At 43.0% G+C, this 27,604-nt stretch overlaps 1 protein-coding gene across 3 annotated transcripts; it reads left to right on the top strand.

The window, feature by feature from the left end:
* Positions 1 to 53: 53 nt before the first annotated feature.
* Positions 54 to 27,500, top strand: tdrd3 (tudor domain containing 3). Of its 3 annotated transcripts, none has more exons than XM_083662101.1 (13): positions 54 to 224; positions 1,127 to 1,211; positions 2,887 to 2,952; positions 4,839 to 4,999; positions 8,172 to 8,313; positions 8,480 to 8,551; positions 10,924 to 11,076; positions 11,939 to 12,091; positions 15,766 to 15,943; positions 17,305 to 17,430; positions 18,467 to 19,500; positions 19,776 to 19,901; positions 27,403 to 27,500. In XM_083662101.1, the coding sequence occupies exons 1-13, from the start codon at positions 187 to 189 to the stop codon at positions 27,433 to 27,435; spliced, it is 2,367 nt and encodes a 788-aa protein (XP_083518227.1). In that variant the 5' UTR covers positions 54 to 186; the 3' UTR covers positions 27,436 to 27,500. The 3 variants fall into 3 exon arrangements, with proteins under 3 accessions (XP_083518227.1, XP_083518228.1, XP_083518226.1); XM_083662102.1 differs by lacking the exon at positions 27,403 to 27,500 and adding an exon at positions 23,705 to 24,623; XM_083662100.1 differs by lacking the exon at positions 27,403 to 27,500 and adding an exon at positions 21,149 to 21,544.
* Positions 27,501 to 27,604: the final 104 nt, after the last annotated feature.

Genomic DNA, 27,604 nt, shown 5'->3' with positions numbered 1-27,604 from the left:
TTTTGAGCCTTTTGCGTTTCCGTACTGATCGGTGACGTATGTGAACGTAGTGAATGAGTGTGAATGACACAACGTTAGCAAGCATTTCTCAGTGTTGGATCGAGATTATGCAGGACAGATTTAGGTTAGATAGTCATTACTGAACAGCGCAGACATTACTAGCGTCGTCTTTCAGTTTGGAAGAAAATGACCGATTTGACAGCGTCTCTGGCCAAAGACGGCTGGTAAGTAACGTTGGCTTTGTAGCTAACGCTAGTTAGCTCGTTCACTATAACGTAGTGGTGTCAGTTGTTAGCTAACAATGGTAACCATACCGTTTTTTACGATAACGTTGGTATTTGTTGAATTTGTTGACATTATAAAGCTAGCTAGCACAAATGATGGCTAACAGTAGCCGGACAGCTTTACACATTAGCTAACATAGCGTTAGTTTGGAGAATAACAGCCAAAAATGACTCGCTTTTCTAAAGCACACGCGCTCATTTAGCTTGCAAATTACAGATGACATGGATTGCGAAGCTAACGTTACCATTGGAGTATTAACGTTATTTAGCTAACTAGCTAACCCACATCACTTGTGATGCTAGTTTGCTTCTGGTCCTGTCAGCCAATTTTGCCTGTTTGCAAATCCTGTATCGATATGGAAGTCCCTGATTAACGTTACTGTAAAAAAAAAAATAATAATAATACTGTTCGATCTCAACAGAATGACAATGGACGAAGATTACAAATGAAAGCAAACCATATATTATGGTGTGTTGTTAGTTTTGGAGGCAGGCGTTGTAATTCCATCAAGTTCATTTTTATTGTTCGTTAACTGAATGCTTTTCTCCCTTGCCTAGTTTCAGTATTACCTGTACTCCTAGTTAGGTTTAACTCAACTAATCTTGCTTCACTCAGTTGCACTTTGTTGAGCTTCATAAGGTCCAGTAATATTACTAGTTTGCCTATCTTGTGACTGTTTTAAGATGAAACACAAGAAGTGAATAGTGAATACTAGATGCTTTTTACACCACTACTGTATGTCCTGAAAGCTTTTGAATGTTGATGTAACTATGCATTACCTTACTAACGTTAACCCAGCTGCTTTTCTTTTGGACATCTTCATCCTTCTGTCATCGTACAGGTACCTCAGTGATGAGGGGATAGCAGAACTGAAAGGAGCCTCTGAGCAAGCATCACCCAATGACATTATTCGTGTTGCACTTGACGTAAGCCTATTCTTTTTTTGTCAGGTATCTTGAAGCCAGAGGTCTTGTTCAGTTCACGTTTACATCAAACATCGACCGAATGATTTCATTGACTTTGACCCTGGCACGGTTGTTGGTGCCAGACGGGCTGGTTTGAGTATTTCTGAAGCGGCTGATCTCCTGTGATTTCCACACATCAGTCTCTAGAGGTTATTCAGGATGTTGCGCGCGGGTGTGTGTGTGTGTGTGTGTGTGTGTGTGTGTGTGTGTGTGACATCCAGTGAGCTTCAGTTCTGCGGAGGGAAACACCTTGTTGTTGATATAGAGGTCAGAGGAGAGTTACCAGACTGGTTGCAGCTGATAGAAAGGCTACAGTGAGTCAGACCATCTCTTTACAACTGTGGAGAGAGCAGAAAAGCATTTCAGAATGCACATGGTCAAACCTCGAGGTGGATGTCACTTTGGTAGCCGGTTGACATTGAGCTGAAAGCTGAGACCTAACATAACATGATATCAGAAAAAAAACATGAGACCAGATATACCTGTAAACTTGCATAGAAAGGACAGTTGTATCAAGCTAAATGTTTCAAATACTGTACAATTCCTTTCAGTCGCTCAGACAGACAGACAGACAGACAGACAGACAGACAGGCAGGCAAAGCCTCAGCTCAGGTTGGCTGACTGCCAACTACATGATTCCCAAAATCCTAAAATCTCTGCCCAGCTCGCTTAACTTAAACGGCTGTGCACACTGAGTTGGCTCCGAAATGGCCGTTTGGTCTTGGATTTCAAAAACTTGACTGGGACAGCTAAATCAGCTCTAAGATCTTATTATTGTGTGTGTTTCGCCAGCTAAGTGGTGAGTGGTAAGTCACTAGTACATAGGATAACGGGCAAAATAATATGCGGTGGGCTGGGCTATGCCTGATATCTGGGCCCAATTTCAGCACACTGATGGCTGCGTTTTCTTATGACAAACGGAGGGCTGCGTTTCTCATGACAAGCTGCTGAGAACAAAGCTGTAAGCGCCCCCATCTTATGTAAGCACTATTTCAAACCATATTTTTTTAATCTTGGGCCATATTTTCTTAGTTTTTGGCATCATGACGATTGTGTTCAAAATGTAGTCACATATTTCACTGTGGAGCTTTTCTTTCCTCTCCTTGGCGGGAGCGATGCTTTTCAATACGCACCCACTGGGCACTGGGCAGTGTGCATGAAGGAAGTGTAAAGTTTTTGGAGTAACTCCCAATATTTTATTGACTACAAAATAAAATGCCACGTTTCAACCCAAACAGTGGGTCTTCATTAGGCTTCATATGTACTTGTATCCAGCACCTGGCCTAAAACTGCACACAGCTACTCCACTGAACTCAGTCAGGGAAGCTCACCAGTCAGATGATATTGTGGGAGTTTCAGTGAAAATGCATAACTTCTGTGTTAGATTTTAATAATTGAACTGTTACTACTGATGATAATAATAATAATAGGATAGTGTGAACGCACCTTAAGTCAGTACACCTGGACTTGGTCTTGATTGACACCACTGTATGCACATGACTAGCATGAACCAGATTATTCTAATGAGACATTGAATAATCACTAATCTATTTTTCAAAAGTTAACGAAAGGGACGTCTTTGTGCATTATTTCTTTTCATCGCGAGTGACCGCAATGTTCTTTTTCCTCTTCACAGAGTGATCTTCGACCTATTGGAAGGAAATTTCTGCCCTCAGAGATCAATAGTGGAAGGGTTGAGAAGGTGAGTGAGGCGTTATGTTTGAAAAAGCCATTTCCACGCACAGACACAAAATAATCTATGCAAGTGGTATACACACTAGGGCTAGGCACTCCCCTCTTTGAGCTCCGTTATCACTTAAATCACAATTTATTAGGGAATGAGGCACTAATAGTTAGCTGTGGCCGGAGGCGTTATGATTTCGGGTTGTCCATATGTTATATTTTTCAAAATACATTTATTTTGGAGTGGGGCTTTCACTCTATTCTATTCTAGAGTGAAAGGAAAATTCCAGAAAACTGTATGAAACAAAGAGACTAAATAGAAATAGTTTGACACAGCCTATTTAAGGTCCCAAGTCTTTCATTTCCATCAGGTCCGGTCAATATGCAATCCCACACACGTCCTGAAATAATGAGACAAAATAATAAACGAAGGGTTTAGACATCAAGTCCAGTCAATATGCAATCACACACAGCTGAATTAATGAGACAAAATAATAAGCAAAGGCTTGGACATCGTTAGCAGTGTCTTTGCTAAATCCCCGTGGCCCCTAAGTAGGCCTACCACTTTTCTCCATCCTAACAATTAGCCTTTGTGATTCAATTGTAGCTTTGCGAGTGTGTTGGTAGATATTGAAGATCAGAACCACTGGAGTGCAGTTCTCACGGAGGTCACTAGATGGCCCCGATAGACTGAGTAAGGAAGGGTCAGGAAACCATTCACTCACCTGTGGAACTGGAGTTGAGAACAATAGGGAGGGAAATAGAGTTTTGCCCTGTTGGGTAAAATGATATACTGAGGGGGAGGGGCATCCCATATATCATTTTGGAAGATTAAAAAAATGCAATTGAATGTGAGCTTAACCCCCTCCTCACCTCTGTCGCAGAAGAAGCTATTGTGCACCCCTCTCATACGCATGTCCTGCACTCAGATTCAGATTCACTGTGATAGCCACAGTAAGTAATCTGATTACATTATGAGGAATTTGACTTGGTGCAAGTATGCATCAACAGTAGAAGACAGAAACAATATAGAAAGACAATTGCAAAAATGCTAAATGGCCTGCATTTATATAGCGCTTTTATCCAAGCGCTTTACAGTCAGTAGGTACATTCACCCATTCACACACCGATGGCGGCAGGCTACCACGCAGGGTGCTGGCACACCAACAGGAGACATTTGGGGTTCAGTGTCTTGCCCAAGGACACTTCGACATGCAGACTGGAGGAGCCGGGAATCGAACCACCGACCTCTTTTATCCAAAGCGATTAGTGGATGACCCGCTCTACCTCCTGAGCTACAGCCGCCCCCAAAAATGTAAGGTGCAGTCCTTTAAAGAGATGTATTGTATGATGCAGGTAGGATCATGCCAGTGGGGGGAACCCCGGCCTGTGACCAAGCCAGCTGTGCTCAGGTGGCACCGGGTGGGGGGGGGTGTAAATTCCTTATTCGTGGGGGCTTTCTGGCCTTGTTGAAGAGGCAGATGGCAGTTGGGAAGAAGCTGTCTATATCAGGCCCTATATCCACCCCCCCCATCTCCCTACTATAATTTGGTGGCGTGGCGCACATTTGCTCAACTGCACAATGCGTGAAGCCGCTGAGCTGTGTCTGCGAGCCACCTCGAGAGCAAACCAACGAGGCACAGTACTTTCTTTGAGTGTAGAGAGATCTGATAATCACCATAATAAGCACAGGAAATGTTAAGGTAAGACAGGAAGCAGATCTTGAGGCATAAATAAGGCTCTGCTGCTGTCTCAGGTATGTAATTATATAATAAAATGCATATCTTTCTTTCAATGGGCTGCTCCCCAGTATGCCTCTGATAAAACATCCTTTTCGACTTTATGCTGTTAGACTTGACCGACCATTTTTGCCAACCCCTATTTCCTTCTCTTGCACGTGGCCAGCTTGAGGGTCCATGTGTTCTCCAGGTACAGAAAGTGAGGAACGTCTCAGCCCCTAAAGACCATGAGGAGTCCCAGGCAGCTCCCAGGATGCTGCGCATACAGATGACTGATGGACATACCACGTGTGTAGGACTGGAGTTTAAACAGCTGTCCAAGATCAGGTACCTATATCATTAGTTTAGTCTGAATACTGGCAGGTAGCTTAGTTTGATTGTCTGGGAACTTAATATCAGTGTTAAATACGGCCAAGAAATGACAGTATCCATTGTACCCTCATATCTGGGTGTTAGAAATAAATAATTCACATTCTCAAGTAAAATGATAATGCGAACATGAAATATTAATTTTCAGTGCAATTGTATATAATAACCTATGTTAAGAGGTAATGATCACTGATCCCTGGTGTCCCCAGGTGAAACACATGGCATCTGAAACGTAGTATGCTTCACTTTGGTATCCACACCTATCAGGAATTACATTTATCAGTTAATGGACTAGTTTGTAGGTGGAGTGGGGTTAGCAAAGATCGATTCATGTAAGAATTGCAACTCTGCCGTTTGTGATTGTCCAATGCCCCAAATTAGATTTTTCCTCGATCGAGTTTTCTAGATCATTAAGATGTTATTTTTGCTGCCGCTGTGTTATTTTCAAGCTTATAACATATAGTATAATATTGAAATAAACGGTTTTGTGACCGATCATCAGTACGAGTACGATTTGCAAATGCCAAACCCAACAATGTTGTATTACTAGTAGCTACGTGATAGCATGTGTTAATTAGCCAATTAGATTATAAGTAAATGTCTAGTCTGATTTTTAAGATTTGGAATTGGGATGTCCCTGGCCCTGCATATTTCCATCCCTATTATGTGTCCAGGGGTAAATCTTTGGTGTCTTTCTGACTGGTCTCAGTTTCCTGATTTTTTTTCTCCACTGTCCCCAGCCAGCCCACCTTTATGTATTGACGAGCTAAATTATGTTTGTGTCATACTCCCAGGCCCCCACACACAAACACACACACTCACTCACACACACACACACACACACACACACACACACACACACACACACACACACAGCACCCCCCCACACACACACACCCTTCCTATTTGCCCAACTGCACAGCACTCCTTGTCTTGTCAACGCTGCCAACCGACCGGACTGCATGTCTCCATTTTCCCCTTTATCTGCTCTTTCCACTCGGTGGCATCGGATCTGCGAACAATTCCCAGCCTTCATTCCATCTCCATCCCAGCAAGTGTGTGTGTGGCCTTGGTGGCTGTTGCCATGTTGGTGACGAGCCAGGTGGAGGGGCCAGAATGTGGGCTCTGAGTCGCTGATGGGAAGAGAACAGAACAAATCCCCTCTTTATGAGCTGCACGCACGCACACTCTCTCTCTCCCTCTCACACACACACTCTCTCTCTCACTCACACACACACACACACACACACACACACACTACCAACAGCAGTGATTAGTGTTTATTATGAGTGTGTGTGAGTCCATGGATGCGTGGCAACGAAGGATGCAGTGGATTACAGGCGGGGGCGGAGCTCTTGGGGACTGTTCAGTGTGCGGGAGAGGGATGGAGAGGGGGCGGACCATTAGGCTCAGCATTAAGTAGCCACACTGATCAGAGGTGGTGTGAGTGTGTGTATGTGATCATTGCATCAAGATGCCACACTGGCCACTATCCTGAGAGCCCCCTGTCCATCTCACTGGCCACTATCCTGAGAGCCCCCTGTCCATCTCACTGGCCACTATCCTGAGAGCCCCCTGTCCGTCTCACTGGCCACTATCCTGAGAGCCCCCTGTCCATCTCACTGGCCACTATCCTGAGAGCCCCCTGTCCATCTCACTGGCCACTATCCTGAGAGCCCCCTGTCCATCTCACTGGCCACTATCCTGAGAGCCCCCTGTCCATCTCACTGGCCACTATCCTGAGAGCCCCCTGTCCATCTCACTGGCCACTATCCTGAGAGCCCCCTGTCCATCTCACTGGCCACTATCCTGAGAGCCCCCTGTCCGTCTCACTGGCCACTATCCTGAGAGCCCCCTGTCCATCTCACTGGCCACTATCCTGAGAGCCCCCTGTCCATCTCACTGGCCACTATCCTGAGAGCCCCCTGTCCGTCTCACTGGCCACTATCCTGAGAGCCCCCTGTCCATCTCACTGGCCACTATCCTGAGAGCCCCCTGTCCATCTCACTGGCCACTATCCTGAGAGCCCCCTGTCCATCTCACTGGCCACTATCCTGAGAGCCCCCTGTCCATCTCACTGGCCACTATCCTGAGAGCCCCCTGTCCATCTCACTGGCCACTATCCTGAGAGCCCCCTGTCCATCTCACTGGCCACTATCCTGAGAGCCCCCTGTCCATCTCACTGGCCACTATCCTGAGAGCCCCCTCTCCATCTCACTGGCCACTATCCTGAGAGCCCCCTGTCCATCTCACTGGCCACTATCCTGAGAGCCCCCTGTCCATCTCACTGGCCACTATCCTGAGAGCCCCCTGTCCATCTCACTGGCCACTATCCTGAGAGCCCCCTGTCCATCTCACTGGCCACTATCCTGAGAGCCCCCTGTCCATCTCACTGGCCACTATCCTGAGAGCCCCCTGTCCATCTCACTGGCCACTATCCTGAGAGCCCCCTGTCCATCTCACTGGCCACTATCCTGAGAGCCCCCTGTCCATCTCACTGGCCACTATCCTGAGAGCCCCCTGTGCATCTCACTGGCCACTATCCTGAGAGCCCCCTGTCCGTCTCACTGGCCACTATCCTGAGAGCCCCCTGTCCATCTCACTGGCCACTATCCTGAGAGCCCCCTGTCCATCTCACTGGCCACTATCCTGAGAGCCCCCTGTCCATCTCACTGGCCACTATCCTGAGAGCCCCCTAGTGTCCATCCCAGTGGTTTGCAGTGAAATCCCTAAGTGGTGCTTTGGCGTCCGGCATCAGTAGCTGGAAATCCCTCTAAGTCCCTGTGCTTTCCTAATGAGAGAGGCAGAGAGGCCTTATCAGGCCTGATGCGATAGAGGGGCTCTTAATTGAGCAGGAGGATGGCTGAGCGGCTGGGATTATTAATAGTCCCTCCCAGCCTCGCCACACGTCCTCTGGCAGGGCTCCATGTCACATAGAAAATGTCATTGCTACCTATAGGGGGGTAGGGGCTAGGAAATTAGCCAGCCTTTTGGCATTTTATGATCTGTTAAGGCAGGCGTGGTACATGCAATTATGATGTGTTTAACATTTAACGGTCATGTTCTCGATATAAATACGATGTAAAACATTCTTTCTCACCTGGATTTGCAACCTTTTTCTGTTTTTCAGTCTTAACACTCCCCCCGGAACAAAGGTAAAGCTCCTTGGTACAGTCCTGGTGAAAAATGGTTTGCTCCTCCTGGATGACTCCAAAATCTCTGTCCTTGGAGGAGAGGTCGATCACATGGTGGAGAAATGGGAACTACAACGGGTAAGGATGATTGTTTTGGGGGGCGGCGGGGGGGGTGTTGGTTGAATGGCATTTGGTCAAGTCAGTGATGTGTATAAAATACAGATGTTCTTAAGCATTTTTGGGTCTGCATTATACCCACATTATTATTGTTGCCAATCTCTTTCTTGTATGCTTCTTCTTCCAGAGCCTGGCCAAACACAGCAGGAATCATATCGGCGCAGAAGGTGGACCTCCTCCCTTTGTGCCATTTGGACAGGTGAGCTGGATGTTTCTTATAAACTCATGTGTCACATGTCTCGGCGTTGAAAGTCAAGTCACTTGCTTCTTCTGACTGTCACTTTAGGGATTATTATCTCCATCATTTCCTCATGATCATTGTAAAATTAGAAATGAATGATCAGAACTTTGAACTTAAACAATGTCATAATTTCTGATTTATTGTAGCAAGATCTCCCATCATAGCCATTGACCTCCCAATGTGCTCATTGTAGAGTGTCAAGGACATTCCAAGACATTTGGATGTACTTTCTTTAGCGTTTTATTAGCAAAAAAAAATCCTAATCCACATCTTAATACATTTGGCATCTCATTACGATAAATGTCTTCCATAACGCTGAAGTACATAATCTGGGTAATCTTCTCTTTATCAGCTGTCCATTGCCACCTCTTCAGATAAGTCATCTCTTGCTTTTGAACGATGCCGCTTATCACTTAGTGCACTGTGATCACAGAAAATACAGCAAAACAAGAAGACAAATGTGCTCAGCAGCAAATATCACTTCTCCAGATATTTACACGTTGAAAATGTGTTGTTCTCTCCTGTCACATAACGAGACTTTGTGGCGATCGCCCAAAGTATGTTGTTATAGTATGTCTCCGGCCATCAGTCTGTTGTTTACTCACCTCCACACACACACAGACCCACCAGTCTGTCATCCAGTGATATAGCTCTGATTGACCCACTTTGAGAGACCGGCCACGTTCCTTTATGATGAGGCAGAAAGCAGTAACGGCGCCTGACGCCAGTAGGGGGCAGAGCGAGGAGAAGTTGAGTCCTCTGCTTCGCAGGCATTTTTATCATCCCTGTGTTCTCGGCAAACTGGCGGTTGGTAACCGCCATCTCTCATCTCTCTCATCGGCTCAAGGGAGACCTCTGGAGAGCCGACAGCAGCCCGGTTCCTGCCGTGGCAACTGTGAGTTGGCGAAAGCCAGCGGACGAGTTTGATGTTGCTATTAGACCTAACTTGACTTGACTATATCTTTGAGCTTTTGTGTTTTTTTTCGTGTGAGTTTTTGGTTGAGAATTAACCCAACAACTGAACTGTGACTTGCTTGTTTTGATTTGGTTTGCGGTAGGGATGGGCATTTCTAGCAAAAACACTATTCGAAATTCGCTGGCCAAAGTCGACTTTTAATCCAAATTCGAAAATAAAAATAAAATGTAAAAGAAATTAAAAATGTAAAAAAAAATTTTTTTTTTTTTTTTTTTTTTGTGAGTGAAATGTTGCATTGTCTCCCCTGATTCTAAGTATATTCGAATCGCTTGGTTTGAGCAAGTAAAACAATTTTTATAAGCATTTTAAGCTAGGTTTATGGAAAAATGAATGGCAGATGAAATCCCATGAAGAGGGAGAGGTTGCTTATAAAAATTGTTTTACTTGCTCAAACCAAGCGATTCGACTACCGGTACTTAGAATCAGGGGAGACAATGCAACATTTCACTCACAAAAAAAAAAAAAAAAAAAATTCAATAAACGAATTTCGAATTTCAATAATAAAAGTCGACCTTGATAATAACGATTATTCGAAAATTTGAAATTCGATGCCCATCCCTAGTTTGCGGGTAACCGGGAAATCCCAAAGTGGAATATTTTTGTTGCTCTGTTTTGCATTGAACTGGTAACAGGGAAAAGCCCTCATGGATTTTATTTCTGTTACTGAACTGAAGTACATGGCACTGGAGTGAACTTTTCTTTACTTTTCTTGCACAAATACAACCGTTTGAAACTGATCTGCTGGTGTGGTTTGAATTTAGAATAGTGTTTCATATGACTGCCTTGCATTTAATTATGCATCTTTGTGTTGTGAAACTAACCAGCGTTCAGGGTTTATGTATGTTTTAAAGCATGCATCCTTTGTGGGGTTTGACTCAACACAAGCTTTGACTGTTGTCAAAATCAAAATCACTACAACTTAGTGTTGAACTAACTTAATTTAAGGCTGTAATAGCATAGGATGTGTTTTTAAATGTCCCCCCAAGTTCCCAACTGAACTTTAATCCAATAGACGTGATCAGTAATAATATACAGTATGAACACATTTAATAACTAGTACTCTGAGAAACAATAAATTCTCTCTGTGAGGACAATACTGCGGTCGGTCCTCAGATGAAAGGTTTTGCTCAACTTGGAGGCAGATCAACTTCTTCTTTGGCGGTTGCTAGCTATGCCTGCAGTCATCTGTCGGCCCAGCCACAACAAAGTCCTTTTTTTCTAATCCATTTTGAATGTACGCTGTAACAGCACAAGATGCAGAAAGTCCTTTCTGAAGGCACTGTAGATGATTAGAGGATGTTTCAGAAGTCAGAACATGATGTGACTCTCTATTCGCTCTCTCTGTTCTTTATAGAAGTGTGTGAGAAACGAGGAAGTAGACAGCAGAGAGTTGGACCAGAGGAAGACCCTTCAGAGCACCAGTGTGGCCAAAACTAGTACTGATGAGAATGATGAGTTTGAGAAGCAACGGTTAGCGGCTATTGCGGAGGTGAACAAGACCAAAGAGGTATGTGATTCCTCATTTTGGGTGTGAGTCTTCATTACATGTTAAGGACACAGCTGTGGTTCTTAAAGGAAACTTATTTTCTTACAGGGCTATTGGCATATTTTCTAATTCAGAACTATTAACCTGACAATAAACTAAAACTCATATACCGTAAATTTCGGACTATAAGCCGCGGCTTTTTCCCCGTTTTTTGGCCCTGCGGCTTATATAACGGTGTGGCTTATCTATGGATTTAAAAAAAAAAAAAAAAAATCTCTCTTTTTTAGCACTCTTTCTAACTATAAATCCACTTCTGTTTTAATTTCCTCTCTTGCCCTCTTTTCACCACACCGCGGACACTGTGTGCACTGTAAAAAAAAACACAGGTGGTGTTGTGTTATGTTGTTTTGTTGAAATGTTAATAAATGGGAGCTTCCTCAAACAGCCATCTCTTTCCCGACAATCCCCTCTGTGCATGAACCCTTACATATGGTAATTAAACATTAAAACACAATAAAAAAAAAAAAAAATACATTAAAACACCTGCGGCTTATAGTCCGGTGCGGCTTATATGTGTAACAAACAGGCAATTTTGCTGCTGCGGCTTATACACCGGTGCGGCTTATAGTGCGGAATTTACGGTATATACTCATATATTCCGCGGTTTTTGCTATCACGGAAAATTGCCATATTCATAAAATATAGCGATAATATCGATAATTCCGTGCCACAAGCTGAACATTCCAGTGATCATATATATATATATATATACCGTATATATAAAAGATAGTTGATGTTGAAATTGTGATTTTGTTCCTTCAAATCTTTGGTTTTGTCCATCCCCTGTATCAATATTGATCGTCATCATGTGTCCCTTCTTAAGGCTCCCCGTACGTTTGGTGGTGGTGGAAATGCAGGCGGCAACTTAAGCAGCGCTACGTCCTCCTACCGGGGCCGCGACTCGTACCAGCAGCGGAGACGAGAAGACAGGTTTGAACGAACTGAAAGCAGACAAGACGGAAACTATCGAGAGCTGGTGAGGAGACGTACTTGGTCCAACCCTTTTTCCTAAAAGCAAATTGTGTTGAGAAATGGTAAAAAGGCCTTTCTGTTATTTTACTTTCAATTATTATACTGAAGCCGCAATTTGCTCATTATGTGACTCAAAGGCTACAACGTGTTCCTGTTCAAACTTCTGTTTTGGTCTCATGAAGTCTGATGTCATTCCTCCTCGACTGGGTCAGGTGTTCATTATGATGTTGTAGAAATCAGAAGGAATCTGAGTAGAGCCCGACCGATATGGGATTTTTGAAACCGATACCGATACCGATTTTAGGGAATAAAAAAATACCGATAACCGATATATCGGCCGATATATATATATACGGTATATATATATATTTATTTTTTTATCAAATGTTTATCCCCCATTAGTGCTAATCCCCCATTAGTGCTAATTTTTTATTTATTTATCCTGGTTGCTGCTCCACCCTCTGCTGATCTGGGGAGAGCCGAAAACTGGCTCCATGCTTCCACATGGGCAGTTAGCCAGCCGCTTCTTTTCACCTGATAGGGGAAGCTTCACCGGTAGGACATAGCACGTGGGAGGATCACGCTATTCCAACGAGTTCCCCTCCCTCTGAACAGGCGCCCTTAACGACCAGAGGAGGAACCACATCAGCAACCCTCAAATATTAAACACTTGACAAAGATATGATTGAGTTGACATGAATTGAAATATGTGATGTAGGCAGGATATTTTACAGCTTATTAATAAACTCAATGCAATGAAACAGTAAACTTAACTGGGAATTTAATAATTATAAATAACTAGAAATACAAAAACACAATAGAACAAATAGTTAAGAAAAAATTTGTCTATAACTTATATATATATACCGTAAATTCCGGACTATAAGCCGCGGCTTTTTTCACGTTTTTTGGCCCCTGCGGCTTATATAACGGTGCGTCTTATCTATGGATTTTTTCAGAAAAAAAAAAAAAAAATACAAATAAAATCTCTCTTTTTTAGCACTCTTTCTAACTATAAATCCACTTCTGTTTTAATTTCCTCTCTTGCCCTCTTTTCACCACACCGCGGACACTGTGTGCACTGTAAAAATAAACAACGGTGGTGTTGTGTTATATTGTTTTGTTGAAATGTTACGGTAATACGGTAAATGGGAGCTTCCTCAAACAGCCATCTCTTTCCCGACAATCCCCTCTGTGCGTGACCACTTACATATGGTAATTACGGTAAGCAAACGGCCACTCGGCCATCAACTCCCTCCCCCGACTACCAGGAGAAAATCACAAACTTCGGCGAATTCACACAAAGGAAGATCAAGGAATATTCCATCGAACCGGAGCAGATCATAAATATGGATGAAGTGCCTTTGACGTTCGACCTGCCACTCACTCGGACTGTTAACAAGAAGCGCCCTGGAGGATTCTTTCACCAAAAAAAAGCTTTGCTCGTTCTCGACAGCATGAGAACGAGCAGTAGAAGCAACACTCTCACTTACCATGGGGAAGGTACGCAGAAATTCACACGACGCAGCTTTTGTTGAAAGTTGAAAGCAGTCAATCTCGCATTAAAAGAGGGAAACAGAGCAGCCGCGCGTAACCTGGGCATCGATGAGTCAATGGTGAGGCGTTGGACGGTGCAGCAGGAGGAACTGTCTCAGCACGGAATATTATAGGAGTGTGAAAACATCCACAATCACCAACGGGTTCCAAAACGCTGGACTGCTGCGGGATGAAGAGGATGACGCCGCCACAGCTGGCGCTGAGGGCCGTCAGAGGCTTCAGAGGCTGTTCGATGCCGACAGTGACGAAGAGGAGTTCGTTGGTTTTGAGTGACAATGAAGGAGAGAGGAGAGTGGTTGACGAAGCCACCCTGAACCTGTTCGTTTCCGACACTGAAGATGAGGACTTTGGTGGTTTCAGTACGCAGGAAGAAGAGGAAGACGAGGATTAGTGACTTGACTTCTCTGGTTACAGGTTTGCTGCACATATAGCCTATTGTTGTGTGATTTTGTCTGGGGATTAGTGACCTGACTTTTGTTTTGTTTTGTTGAAATGTTAATAAATGGGAGCTTCCCCAAACAGCCATCTCTTTCCCGACATTCCTCTCTGTGCACGAACCCTTTCATATGGTAATTAAACATCAAAACACCCGCGGCTTATAGACCGGTGCGGCTTATAGAAGAAAAAAATAGTAAATTTTGGTCCCGCGGCTTATAGACCGGTGCGTCTTATAGTCCGGAATTTACGGTATATATATATATATATAAAAAAAAAAAAAAAAAACAGCGCCAAATATGACCGATACCGATATATCGGTAATCGCCAATATCGGCTGATAATATTGGCGGGCCGATAATATCGGTCGGGCTCTAAATCTGAGTGCTGGCCAGGCTTTCCCTCTCAAGTGGCAGTCCATTTACCAATCTATCTATAGTAGCCTTACAGTACAGTATGTTGTGGCTTGCCAATTTGTACGCTGAACTGAGCCAGCCTTGGAAATAAGTTGAAATAGGAAATCTTTGTATTTTGTCCTAGAATGCCGAATGTGTTGACAGTGCACACTGTATTCAATCTAAACTCAACTTAAATCCAACTAGAAAGGGGAGGTTAGGGATTTGAAGTTACCAGATTATTATTTGTTTATCTGATTAATTGTAATGATTCCCGTTACATCTACAATATTTACAAGACAAATGATGTGAGAAAAGGACTTTTTCCACCCTGTTTTCCATAATGCTAACGTACAACTATTTCACAATCCATTCCAAAATGTACATCTTTTCTATCAATTTGATTTCAACTTCTGCCCTAAATGGAGCATGTATTTATTCTGAGTCACTTTCCCTGTTTGCTATGGTTTACCCGTACCCACTTGATAAGGTCAAGATCCCTGGCCATGTTGTGCGCCAACAGGAAATATGTTCAGCTATGGAAGCAAGACACTCTTGAAAATGTTGTCTGCATGTAGAAAAGCCCCTCTCATACCGACTGATGAGACCAATACACATTGGAACGCCCACGGGCCGGATTCGAACTTGCGCCCTAATGAGCAACCATCATCATCATCTGTGTCACTCAACTGTGAGGTCATCGATGATGTCGCTGCAACTGTGAGGTCATCGATGATGTCGTCAGTGATGTCATACATGCCAAGATATAAATAAGCGATGCTACTACTTGCCTCAGCCGGATTGCCCCAATAAAAGCTTTAAAGATATCTCCGCGATTCTTATCGATCACCTGCGGCGGGTTCCAATTCATATAATCCAGCACATAAGTGTGAAGCTACAACTTCCCTACGCTGCATACATGGTGAAATTGAACAATGGATTTCAACAAAAAAAAAATTGGAAGGGATTGTTATATTTGGTTTATTTGTCTCATCTTGGTAATTACAGTACATCTCTTCTCTTCTGTTACTTGTTACCTCTGATGTCCTCTCTTTGTATTCTCGTCTTGTCTCTCAATCCATCCTCTCCTCTACTTGTCACTGCGTCCTACTTGTGTATTCTCACCCTTCCTCTTCACGGGCATCTTTTCCTCTAACCCCTGCTATCCATCCTATCCACCTTTCTGTGTGACACTTCACCTTCCTGCTCTGCCCAATATCACCCTCTCTCCCTCCTCCTCCATGTCGTCTTTTCCCTTCTTCCTCCTGACTCACATCCTCTGACTGTGCAGGTGGACGAGCGTGCTCTGAGAGACATCATGGAGATGGGTTTTAACAGAGAGGCCGCTCGGCAGGCTCTGATGGACAACAACAACAACCTGGAGGTGGCGCTAAACAGCCTGCTCACTGGATCCTCTGGCTGCAGACCCGCCCCTGACCCACCCGAATTCAGCAGGCCGCCACCTAGAGGTACATATAGACATGTGCACATACAGTTACTCTATAGGCGTACTTCTGGGGGCGCATCACCCCGAGCCCAGCCTGAGTCCCACGTCCCAAAGTAGGGCTGCCACTAACGATTATTTTCATAATCGATTAATCTGGCGATTATTTTCTCGATTAATCGATTAGTTGTTTGGTCTATAAAATGTCAGAAAATGGTAGCAAATGACGATCAGTGTTTCCCAAAGCCCAAGATGATGCCCTCAAATGTCTTGTTTTGTCCACAACTCAAAGATAATATCAGTTTACTGTCATACAGGAGTAAAGAAACCAGAAAATATTCACATTTAAGAAGCTGGAATCAGAGAATTTAGACCTTTTCTCTTCAAATTTTACTCAAAACGATTAATCGATTAGCAAAATAGTTGTCGATCAATTTTCTGTCGATCGACTAATCGATCCAGCTCTATCCCAAAGCCAGAAATGGTGTGTGTTTGTGCTTTTATGAAGGGAGGGGGGAGTCAGTGGCGATAGTCCTACAACCTAGTTTTGATCAATAAGTAAATGTCCTAAGCTTGGGAAACTATCCACTGGTTTTGGAATTGGCACCGGGTGTTGTCTCAAGAAGTCATTTGGTTTGAGCTTATGCAAATGTGTCATGTTGCCGCATGTCATTGTCATGGTTAACGACTGTTGTAATTTTATGCATAGCTGCAGGAATTAACATTAGAAATGACTCGAGGTTTTAGTCTTTCACGCGCCGCTTATGGCACATTCTTTTATTTGCCTACATCAACGATGACACAGTCTGGTTGTTTTTATGCATAACCAATGTACCTTAAAAGGTTTTGTGAATGCTGAAAAAATTTCTTCATTAATTGTAATTTAGCTAGTAATTAAGAACTAAGTGGTCATGCTTGGAAGAATGCTGTACGCTGCAGCTGCGGCGGGCTAACTTCTGCTACTCTCCTCTGCCATTCACTGTTCTGACTGAGCGCATGCATTCAAGTTTGAACTGGTAAGAAAGCCATATAAGCTCTATCTCATTCCAAAACGTAAAGAGGACATTTATTTCATATTTTGATTATCAATAGCACATTCCTTGAACATTTTGTAGCCTAAAGCTTTCCTGAAACAGACTACTTGTGTACGCACTACTACAGAAGAAATAGGTGGCATAAGTACCTTTCATCAACTCTGATTCAACCCGGATTAGGCTAACAATATACACACACACACACACACACACACACACACACACACACACACACACACACACACACACACACACACAGACAGAGATGTTGAACTTGATACCCCAGACCTATAAATGCACACACAAAGTATGGGTTTGGTTCTGTGTAATATTGTTCTGGGGTTCTTTTCAGCCCGAGGGAGGGGAAGAGGACGGTCCAGGAATGAGGATGAGGAGGAGGGAGCAGGGGGAAGGCCCTCTGCACCGAGCACCCTGTTTGACTTTCTGGAATCCAAGATGGGAGTTTTCTCCATCGATGGTGGGTGATGTAGTCTTCATTTGATTCTAATCCGCCAGAGTGCCTCTCTGAAGCCCTGAACTTTCAAGCTTTTGCTTCAACAATTTTAGGAATATTTTCCACCACAATATCCTGATAATCATTTTTGTAAGAGCATCACATAATGCAGGCTTTTTTGCCTGCCTGAAAATGACTATTTTACTTTCAAGCTTTTCAACAATTTTAGGAATCATTTTCATCACAATATCCTGATAATCATTTTGTACGAGCATCACATAATGCAGGCTTTTTGCCTCTTTGTATTCTACAGGACAAATGTGATTGTAGATTGTAGTCATTAATGCACAATGTTATTTCCCCTCATGCTTCTTTGATTCCTGATGGGAACTAAATGATCCATTATTCATGCATCGTACTGAAAGAATAAGAAGAAAATGTGCAGAAAGTCAAGGGGGTGAATAATACTTTGTAGTTCAGAATTCCTTTTCAAGAAGACTATACCGCCATGGACAGCATCATGATGGGATCCACAGAGATGGCTATCCTTTGCTGAAGGAATTAATATTTTACACACTATATCTGATGTACTATATTGTCTTTGACCAATAATGATAAGATTTTCTGGTTTCATTAATGACATTTTGGACTTGGATTTCCCTTTCCCTTCATGTTTCGGAGTTTAGCGAGCTTTCATCTTCAAAGATTAGTTGTGCCGCAAGATAGTGGGGTCTTTGTCAATATTCCATCATCATCATAATTTTGATGTCTGTAATGTTGTGGTATCTTTTGCGATGACACGTTACATGTATATCGGTTTGTGCGTTGAATGATTGTAATGAGTGATTGTTTTGATATTTATTGGGGACTACGGATGTAAATTAGCATTAGCTAACTCCGGCATATTTACATGTTTTCGTATATAGAGGCTTCTGTATTTCTGAACATGTCCATTAATGTGCATTGTCCCGTCACAATAAACCAGTAAAGTAAGTAATATTGCGTGTTTTCTCATATAGATGGTGATTACACTGCCATTATTCTTTTGTTTGTTTCTCAGAGCCAAAGAGCCAGCCACCTCAGAGGCACCACGACGGCAAAGCGAATTTCTCCAACTCGGACTATTACTCCAAAGACGCGCCGCAGACCAGGTGCCCCTCGTACAACGACAACAGGCAGCAGCAGCAGCGCAACAACGACAGACCGCCACGCTTCCACAGGGACACGGACTTCCCCAAGCCCGGCCAGGAGCCTCCATCGAACATCACCGCTTCATCACAGCAGTGGAAGGGCCAGGAGAGAGGCTCGCGCGGTCCCTCTGACCGATGGCAGAACGACAGGAGAGAGATGCGAGACGAGCAAACGTCCTCCTCTTCCTTCTCGTCGTCTTTCACGCGGTGTAAAGAGCCACAAAAGCTGATGGATTCTACCGGAGGTTTCCACCAGCGGTCCCGAAACGGAGATGGCGGGAGCTTCGCCGGGGGATTTCAACAAGGTCCGAGAGAGAACTCTTTATCTGAAGGCTCTCATAGGAGAGGGAATAAAGACAATGCGCCCAGTCCCAAACCAACCCTCCCCGCGGGCAACGAACCAGACGGAAGAGGAGGCTATAAGCGGACAGACAGCAGAATGGAAGAACCCAACAGCAGCAGGAGAAAGGGGAAGAACGACCGGCCGAACATGGACCACCTTGACCGCCAGAGGGATAGTGGTCCGTTGAACTTAAACTCGTGGGGTGGCAGCTCAGTGAGCGCCCAGGAAGGGGGGATGTCTCGGGACTCTCGATTCCTGACGGGGGATCCTTCTCACTTCCAAAATGGAGACGCGGAACACAAAAGAACTGGGCCAATTAAGCCGGCAAACTCCTCCGGTCCTCCTCACAGGGAGGCACCCCCCAAGAAGAACACCCCTCAAAACCCAGGAGCTAAACGGAGGCCAGGACAAGGTCAAGGCAAAGGTCAAGGTCCTGGTCCTGGTCCTGGTCCTGGTCCTGGTCCTGGTCCTGGTCCTAGAGGGTCAGAGAAAAGTCAAAGCACGGAGCAGGCTTGGAAACCTGGAGACCAGTGCCTGGCGCTCTATTGGGAGGACAGCAAGGTATGTCAGAGATTAGATCTTAGATCTTAGATTCAAAGATTGGTAAAATAGCCGATATTTGATGGTTGTTGAAATAAGTTTGCATCAAAGAAGAGAAAGTACACTGAAATACAAACCAGAATTTCCAATGTTATTACAATGATCTTACATCTGTGTCACACACACAAAAAAAACATTGTAAAGAATGCATAACTGTTTATATAAAAGATAATTCATTATATTTCCTTCTCTTTCTGTGTGTGTGCGTGCGTGCGTGTGTGTGTGTGTTTCCAAAGTTCTACCGCGCTCGGATAGACGCAGTGCATCCTTCAGGCTCAACAGCTGTGGTGGTGTTTAGTGACTATGGCAACTGCGAAGAGGTTCTGCTGAACAACATCAAACCTCTCACTGCTGATTCCTGGGTGAGGAGACGGAAAGCATGTATCAAGCCCTGTTAGACTCAGACAACTCTTTGACTCCTCCGTTATTTAGATCAGAGTCTGTTGGTCAATACGCAACGGAAGCAGCTGATTACGGTATTTGAAGTAGTAGCAATAACAAAAAAAAGGCGATGAAATATGAATATAGTCAGACTTTATTGCCGTACATACTGTAACCTACAAGTAGAAACTAGGCTATATCAAGAAGACGACAAACAAAATCAATATTTCAATGAGAAGCGATCTTTGAAAGTGATTCAGCTGAAAAGTAAATCCCTAAAGTTAAGTCAAATGTGTAACATTTGAGCCTCGGGCAGATGAAGCAATCTCACTGATAGGGTGGTTGGATCATCTACCACTTGGTCAGTGTAAACAGTACTCTTTGGTTGTAAAATAATAATAATGATAATGATAATAAAATAACATTTTGATAACTCTCAGAAATATCAACTTTACCTATCTACAGTACCTGTATGTATAAGCCTTGCATTTCCATCCAGCCAATGTATTGTTAAAAGGACCAGCTCATCCCAAAATGTCTACAGACACACGTCAGTCGAGACTCCATTGAACTTTGTATAACTTTGTTCCACTAAACACAGCAAATTGGCCATTAGTTATTTTTTTGTTCTTGTTTTTTGCCCCGCCCCCAAAAACAACAACTTAGCCATAAAAAAAATATATCAAATCATTCAGCATCAGTAAATATTTTTCAGCTAAACAATTGTAATGTGAGTCTGTAACCACATTACTGCCTATATTTACCTCACTGACAGGTTGTCATTATTGAGAGCATGAATGCTTGTGTGCACAATCAGTGTGCACAGCCAATCAGTGTGCACAACCAATCAGTGTGCACAGCCAATCGGTGTGCACAGCCAATCGGTGTGCACAGCCAGAGGTTCAAGGTGTCGGCGCTGTCACCGAACAGTGAGGTAAATATAAAAGGAAGTTTGACTGACATGTTGGTGAACTATTCCTTCAAAACTGTGTTGAATTTTTACAGGACAACTTTTTTTCTTGTTCAGCTGGGACCAATATAACGCAAACGTAGAAAACATGCTATTCCCATCTTTTGCTTAGCCAGACGATGCAGATTTTGTGAGAAAGTCAGTCAGGACAAAGGCATGCCCCACACAGGGAGCAACAGTGAGGAGGAGTAAAAAACAAAACAAACATCTCTGGTTCCCCACAGTAACACCACAATCATATGAAATGTACACTGGCAGGAGGAAGATGATGGTTACTATGACAGTTCACTAGAGTTCCGCCGTGGGGGAGATGGGCAGCCTAGAAGCACGCGGCCCACACAGGAGTATTACCAGCCACCCCGGGCGCGAGATTGATTTGGCACCGCTTATACCCCGGCAGGTAAATAATAAGAATTAAAAATGCAGAAGGATTTCCCCACTTTTTCTTTCTTGTTTTTGTTTTTTTTAGTACGTGATCATCTCTCTGTAAACATCAGTGCGAGTGCGAAGTGAATCTCTTATGCATATATACACTAAGCATAAAGCATACCATGTTGTACTTGGGACTAGACTCAATGTGTTATCTCCTCCCCCCCCCCATCATATCATAAGAGACATGATTCAAAAATATCAATAAAAAGATTACAATTTGAGGCCAGCGGCGTTTGTACAAGGTCCTGGAAGTCGCTTGCATCCAACGCCTCAAGTAGCAACGGCGATGTTTCCTTGCAGAGTCTGAACGTCCTGCTGCAGCTACAGTAGAATACACAGTCCAGTGTGTTTGTGTGCGTTTGGGCGTGTCATCCTTGTGTCTATTAAAACACAAGCCAATCATCATTTGCAGTAAAAGGACCAAATTGAAAAGCAAGTCGGTAAGATTGTTAGACCCAGTGCCTATTATTTTCTGTCGAAGCAGTCCGCTAAGCTACGTTTGACTGGCAACGACTGTCTCGATGGAGAGCGAGTGATGCCCTTCATTTGAGACCCACTGCATTCCATGACCAAGCTTGCAAAAAAATACTTAAAAAGGACCGTAATAGACCCTTTTCACGGGGGCCATTTTGTGTCGAAAAGGCAGGGTAAACACAGGTGCAAGCAACACACTAATGAGGGTTTCCAAATTCCAGTCATGGAAGTTGGAAACCTTCAGTGTTTTTCTATACCCTGCCTTTTTGACACAAAATGGCCCCCGTGAAAAAGGGTCTATAGTCTAAGAGCATTTCTACCAATTTACTACACTGCATGGCCATACATATCCACCATTTTCCAAAGCATAATGTATTTTTTTTTACATTGCCCCCACCCTCCCCTCTCATATTTGCTCCAAATACATGACGGTAACAAATCTAGCTTCACATTTAAGGCTGGTTCATGCTTCAGGCACTAATGTATGCGACAGATTTGGGTCGTGCACCACCTGCAATTTGAAACAAAGCGGGGACGGTGCCACAGTGCCCCCATCCAGGATTGGCTAAACAAAGAGGAACAGGAACTACTGGCCAATCACAGTGGGGTCCTTTTTCCATGGGTGGGATCTGGAGAGTCTAATTTCCCTACAGCATCACAAAAGCGTTGGAGTTGTGCCGTGCACAGTTTTCGAGAAGCATGGACACCGAGGTACCCGGATGGCAGGCACCACACGCATGAAGCATGAACCAGCCATTGACTCTGGGTGTGTTGAGACACCAGAGTGCTGTGTAACGTTACAGAATGTCAACAGTTGGTTTGGTTTTGGGGTAGACCTTCAGAGCTTTTGGCTCCTTCAATCAATGAAAGCGTTGAGTGTTAATGTCAACACTTTTCCCCCTCCATTCACAATTATTAGTCACATTGACAAAAAGTTATTTCAAAGACATCATGGCTAGCTACTGTGATGGATTGTTCAATGATGTTCATCATGTCTTCATTTATACATAGACATTTGTGTTTTCTGTTTTCTTGTGTTCAGACATAGGTTTATAGATGTTATTTATTTACCTTGACAGTTTCGACGAGTCAACTCTCGTTTTCTTCAGAAGCAGTCGCACTGACAGCCGCCAGTTGCTGAAAAGCAACTGGTTGACGCGTCATACCCAGCTGTCGGTGCGACTGCTTCTGAAGAAGACGAGAGTTGACTCGTCGAAACTGCCAAGGTAAATAAATAACATCTATATAAACCTATGTCTGAACACAAGAAAACACAAACGTCTACTGTGATGGATTATTGAACACAATGTTCAAGTCAATTGAAGTTTGTTTTCATACCATTTTAATAATTGACTGAAACGGGATAAGTTTTAGATAATTCTAGATCTAAGTCTTTACTAATGGCATGTTCCAAAATTAGATGTAATTACAAGATATATTTGGTCATATTCATGTCTTGCAAGAAAAAGTAGTACACACAATCGTGTACATTTAATAAATGGCCGATATTGACCAAATACAACCAAGACTTTTCTTCTTCTTCCATTTATAAAAACTAAATCTGATTGATACTAAATGCGTCTTGAAATACGGCATAATGTCTCAGAGATCACATACATACACTGTTTATATTGCATGATGTCCTTGAAAGTGACAAGAGTGCTAGAAAAAGAAAATGTTATTGAATTTCATGTAGAGATTTAATATGAAAATTATTTCCAGCTTTGAATGCCACTATTGGCACAAAGCGACCCTAGCGTTTTGAGAGCACAGATCGTTCAGCATATACATCTTAGGAGTCCTGTGAACATCAAGAAAGGAACATTCCTTCAGATGTCTTCAAAATGCAACCCAGGTTCATTTTGTCTCTTTATTAATAACGTTCTCTTTTTTTTTTTCATCCATCAGTCTATTTGCCCCATCCTTCCATGACAGAGATAACGTCTCTTTCTTCAGCAATCCAGAGTTCTTCCTCAGTTCTCTCAGTGTCCATAACGTCAAGACATAATGAACTTTTCAAAGGGCTTTGGACAAGATGCAAAAAAAAAAAAAAAAAACTGACATGAGCACCCCATTTACTTTGTTATGGACGCATCTGCTGTAAATGTGAAGATTTGTAAAACAGATGCATTGTGTTAATAAACATTAATTCTAGTATGTAGATGAAGTGTTGTTGTTTTCATGTTATGTTTTTTGAACCATCAAATTCAAAAAGGACGAGTAACTAATAGTGTGCATGACAGAAAACAGGAAGTAGTATATATTTTATTTTGTATTTTAAAGCATGCTATCGGTTTTACTGCAAAGATGCATAAATAGTATTTTCACTTGTTTTTAAACGCTGTCATACCTTATCGACTGATTCTTGTAGCTTGCTTTTATTCTATAGTTTCTGCTCTCCTGGATAGGCGTGGGCGCTTAGCTCGTCGCAAGCAGCTCAAACTCATTTGTCGTGTTCTCTGAAGCAAATCCACAGGGTAAGACAATCTCATCTGCCTGTAATAGAGATGCTAACACTGGAGAGAGATCATTTTGCACATTTACAAAAGGCACTATTGCCAGCTTTTCAAGCATGGCGCACACACACCCTGCGCCGACTATTTATGGACCCCTGCCGTGCGCGGGAGACACGTTTTACACACCGAGAAATAATCTCCCGCCTCTGCTTCGGTTTCACTTTTACCCACAGCGGGGGGGGGGGGGTTGACTGGACAAAAGGCACCGGGGTTCAGCAGAGAGGTCACCGCGCTATTCTGTATCGCTGGTCGAAAAGGATTTGCTTTATTTTCCAACCGAGGCTGCAAGTGGCCCATAGATGAATAATTGACGGGTGGTAATATGGAAACCTCATCCAGTAGGAAGGAACTGAAAGTGAAGCGCTGACGATCAACGTTTCCTGATCCTCAGCGATGCTGCAACACACGGGCGTCTTGATGAACAATTATTGATTTTGAATGAGACAACTGGATGAATTCAATCCCTGTTGTTATTGACTATTTGCCCCTTTGGCCCTTTTAAAATGTTAAGCCGATTACAAATATCAGGCAGAAGTGCTTTATCGGAGCGATTTTCAGACACAATAAATGAAAGGTTATTTGTACAAAATGGAGCAGTTGAAAATGTGGATTCTAGGACCGACATTACACTGTGAAGTGTAATCTGATTCCTAGTGAATAGATAGGCCTGCTTATAGCTTTTGTGTGAAGGAGACAATGAAAAATTCAGATGGCAGCCAGAGTAAGACACTCGCAGCTGCTGAACATGTTTCATTATGAATTTGTTATCGCTTTCTTAAGCTACATTTGTGCCGCAAATGTCTAAAGTTAAAAATATGACCAAATTACAATTTGCTGCAAAATACTAATTCTTTCAAAATGTTCCCCCGCATACTCACCCTGTACGCGACATTTAATGTAATGATGACACTGTAAATGTTGACTGGATGATCATCAAACATGTTCACAGGTTTATTGTGAATGTGCTGTATCATCCCTTATAAAGAAAGTATTAGCAAAACTTGACCACCGGAGGGATTCAACTTTTTTTTTCTCATCATTATGTAAATTTCAGATACAGTTTATGCAATCTTGTTGATGATGTGATTATAGAGTAAATCTAAAACTCCAATTACATTTCCTTCCCTGACAGATAGGCCATGCATGGTTTAGATATGGCCTTAATTATTCCGTATTCTAGAAACGATCTTGGATTATGATTAGATTGGATTTTAATGAAAGAGGATTTATATGGTGTGATCAAAAAGTATTTGAGCTGCTGCGACGCACTTTTTTAATCTTTTGTCTTGATCGGACTATGAGGTTTAAAACACAGGCAGCTTTGATTTCATGGTGTTTTCATCCATATTGGATGATCTGTGTGGAAATGTAATAATACCTTTTTGTACATTGTCCTTCCAAATGAGGGTGCTAACAACAGTTTGTGGAAAATTACGATATAGAATCAATTTAGTACCTCATCACAAATTCTAATCTAAAATCATGTCCAGCAATCTACAGCTAATAAGTATCAGATTATTTATTCTGAGATGTATAAAAACGGACAAACATAAGATGTAGATGAAACTTGTATTATGCTCTGTTGCAAAATGAATTTCCCCATGGGACAATAAACAACATATTTGCAATTCCTAAGTCTCTCTTTTAAGCATCATTAAAGCAACTCATCAGTATTGAAAAGCCAGGACAACGTGGAGACTTAAGAGTGGAATGAACGTTAGGCCTACATCTTATTTAACTTGTAAGGAACTATACAAACATTGGCAACGCTCACTCGTTCTGTACGATTGTCCTCGCAGCTCCTATTTCGTCTCTGCTATGGCCCGACGCACACTAGAGGATTATCGGGGACAATTGACACCATATTTGTCCATCCTGAAAATCATGAGGGGGGGACCTCATGACCTCTGACCTCATGATTCTTGAGGCTTGCTCGAAACCGAAGTTCCGCCCAGATTTTCTATAATAAATCTGTGTTACTGGTCTTAACTACATCACCTTTTTTCAGCCTATTCACCTCCAGCTCAACTGAAACGTTTACAGCCCACAGTCCGTCTTTGCAGCCTGTTAACCTTTTCGTGTGACATTTGTGCTCTCACATCACCCTTTTGTGGTAGAGGAGCGTAATCTTCACATCATTTGTGTGCGTTCATCCGTGTTTGAGTTTGTGCTCATTTCACAAAAATGTACCAGACTGTTGCCTATAAGTGCCCTCAAATGAAAGCTGACTGTGTACTTACCATTTTGGAAAATGTATACGTTTCAGCATTAAAATGTGTTACACACCTCTATCTTGGAACAGTTTGTTTTATTGGTGCACATTTAACTTGTATCTCTAAGAACAGACAGGAAGAGGAGAGATCTGCGTTATTGCCGTACAGATCTACAACTCCAGAGAGAATGTATTGGAACAACACTAGAGTCTGCAACGTATTTTGTAGGAGGAATACAGATCTTTTAGATGTGACAAATATTTCATGAGCTCATGGTTTCTCCCATTTATTGCCAATGGGTCGGCTGTTGGCTGTACGTGGTCGTGTGCCATCACTGATTGCAATCTGGGATCTTTGGTTTCTGTTCTGGCTGCAGTACTAATTGAACGGTCCCGGGCAACAAGAATCACTTAAATTATTTAACTCTAACCTCTTAGCTGCTATCATTTCACATTTAAAAGTAACTTTAAGTAACAAGAGTACAGAGCTGCTTGGCTTATTCTAATATAATAATATACTCATATTTTGGCTTTTGGTTGCTCATCATAATTAAAAGTATGTAGAAATAACCCACTGTCAGAAAAGGAAGGGTAGCTTTGCATACTGTTTGCAGGTGCACCTTTCTAAATGTACCTGTGGGCGAGGCACCACAGGTGAACACAGGTGTTCTGCTAATCACTTCATTCACGACAATGACAGGGTGTCACAGGCACATATGAACAGCTTAGCCTGAACAAGAATAACCACATTATGGACAATAGCTGCCTGCGTTTCCTCTGTGCATGTCAATGTAGCCAGTAGCAGTTCAGTTTCATGTCATCCCTGACTGCATCTCAGAGCTTTTTTCCATTCCTCCTTTGCTGCCCTCATTACCCAGGAGGTACCTTGGAGGAGAAGAGGGGAGGACTAGGGAGCGAGGAGAGGAGGGAGAAGACGTGAGGAGCAGCTTCTCTCGTCTCCTCCACTATGAGGACAGCGAGCAACATGGCAGAACGGACGGACATGAAGGATCAAATCCGTTTTTGGATGCGCCCCCCCTCTCCCTCACCCTTTTCCATGCTTTCTGTTGCTTCACTGTG

Source organism: Poromitra crassiceps (genome assembly GCF_964638095.1).
Source record: "Poromitra crassiceps genome assembly, chromosome: 28".
Taxonomy (NCBI): domain Eukaryota; kingdom Metazoa; phylum Chordata; class Actinopteri; order Beryciformes; family Melamphaidae; genus Poromitra; species Poromitra crassiceps.
The sequence above is the reverse complement of the archived record's forward strand: the minus strand, read 5'-3'. Positions and strand labels throughout refer to the sequence as shown.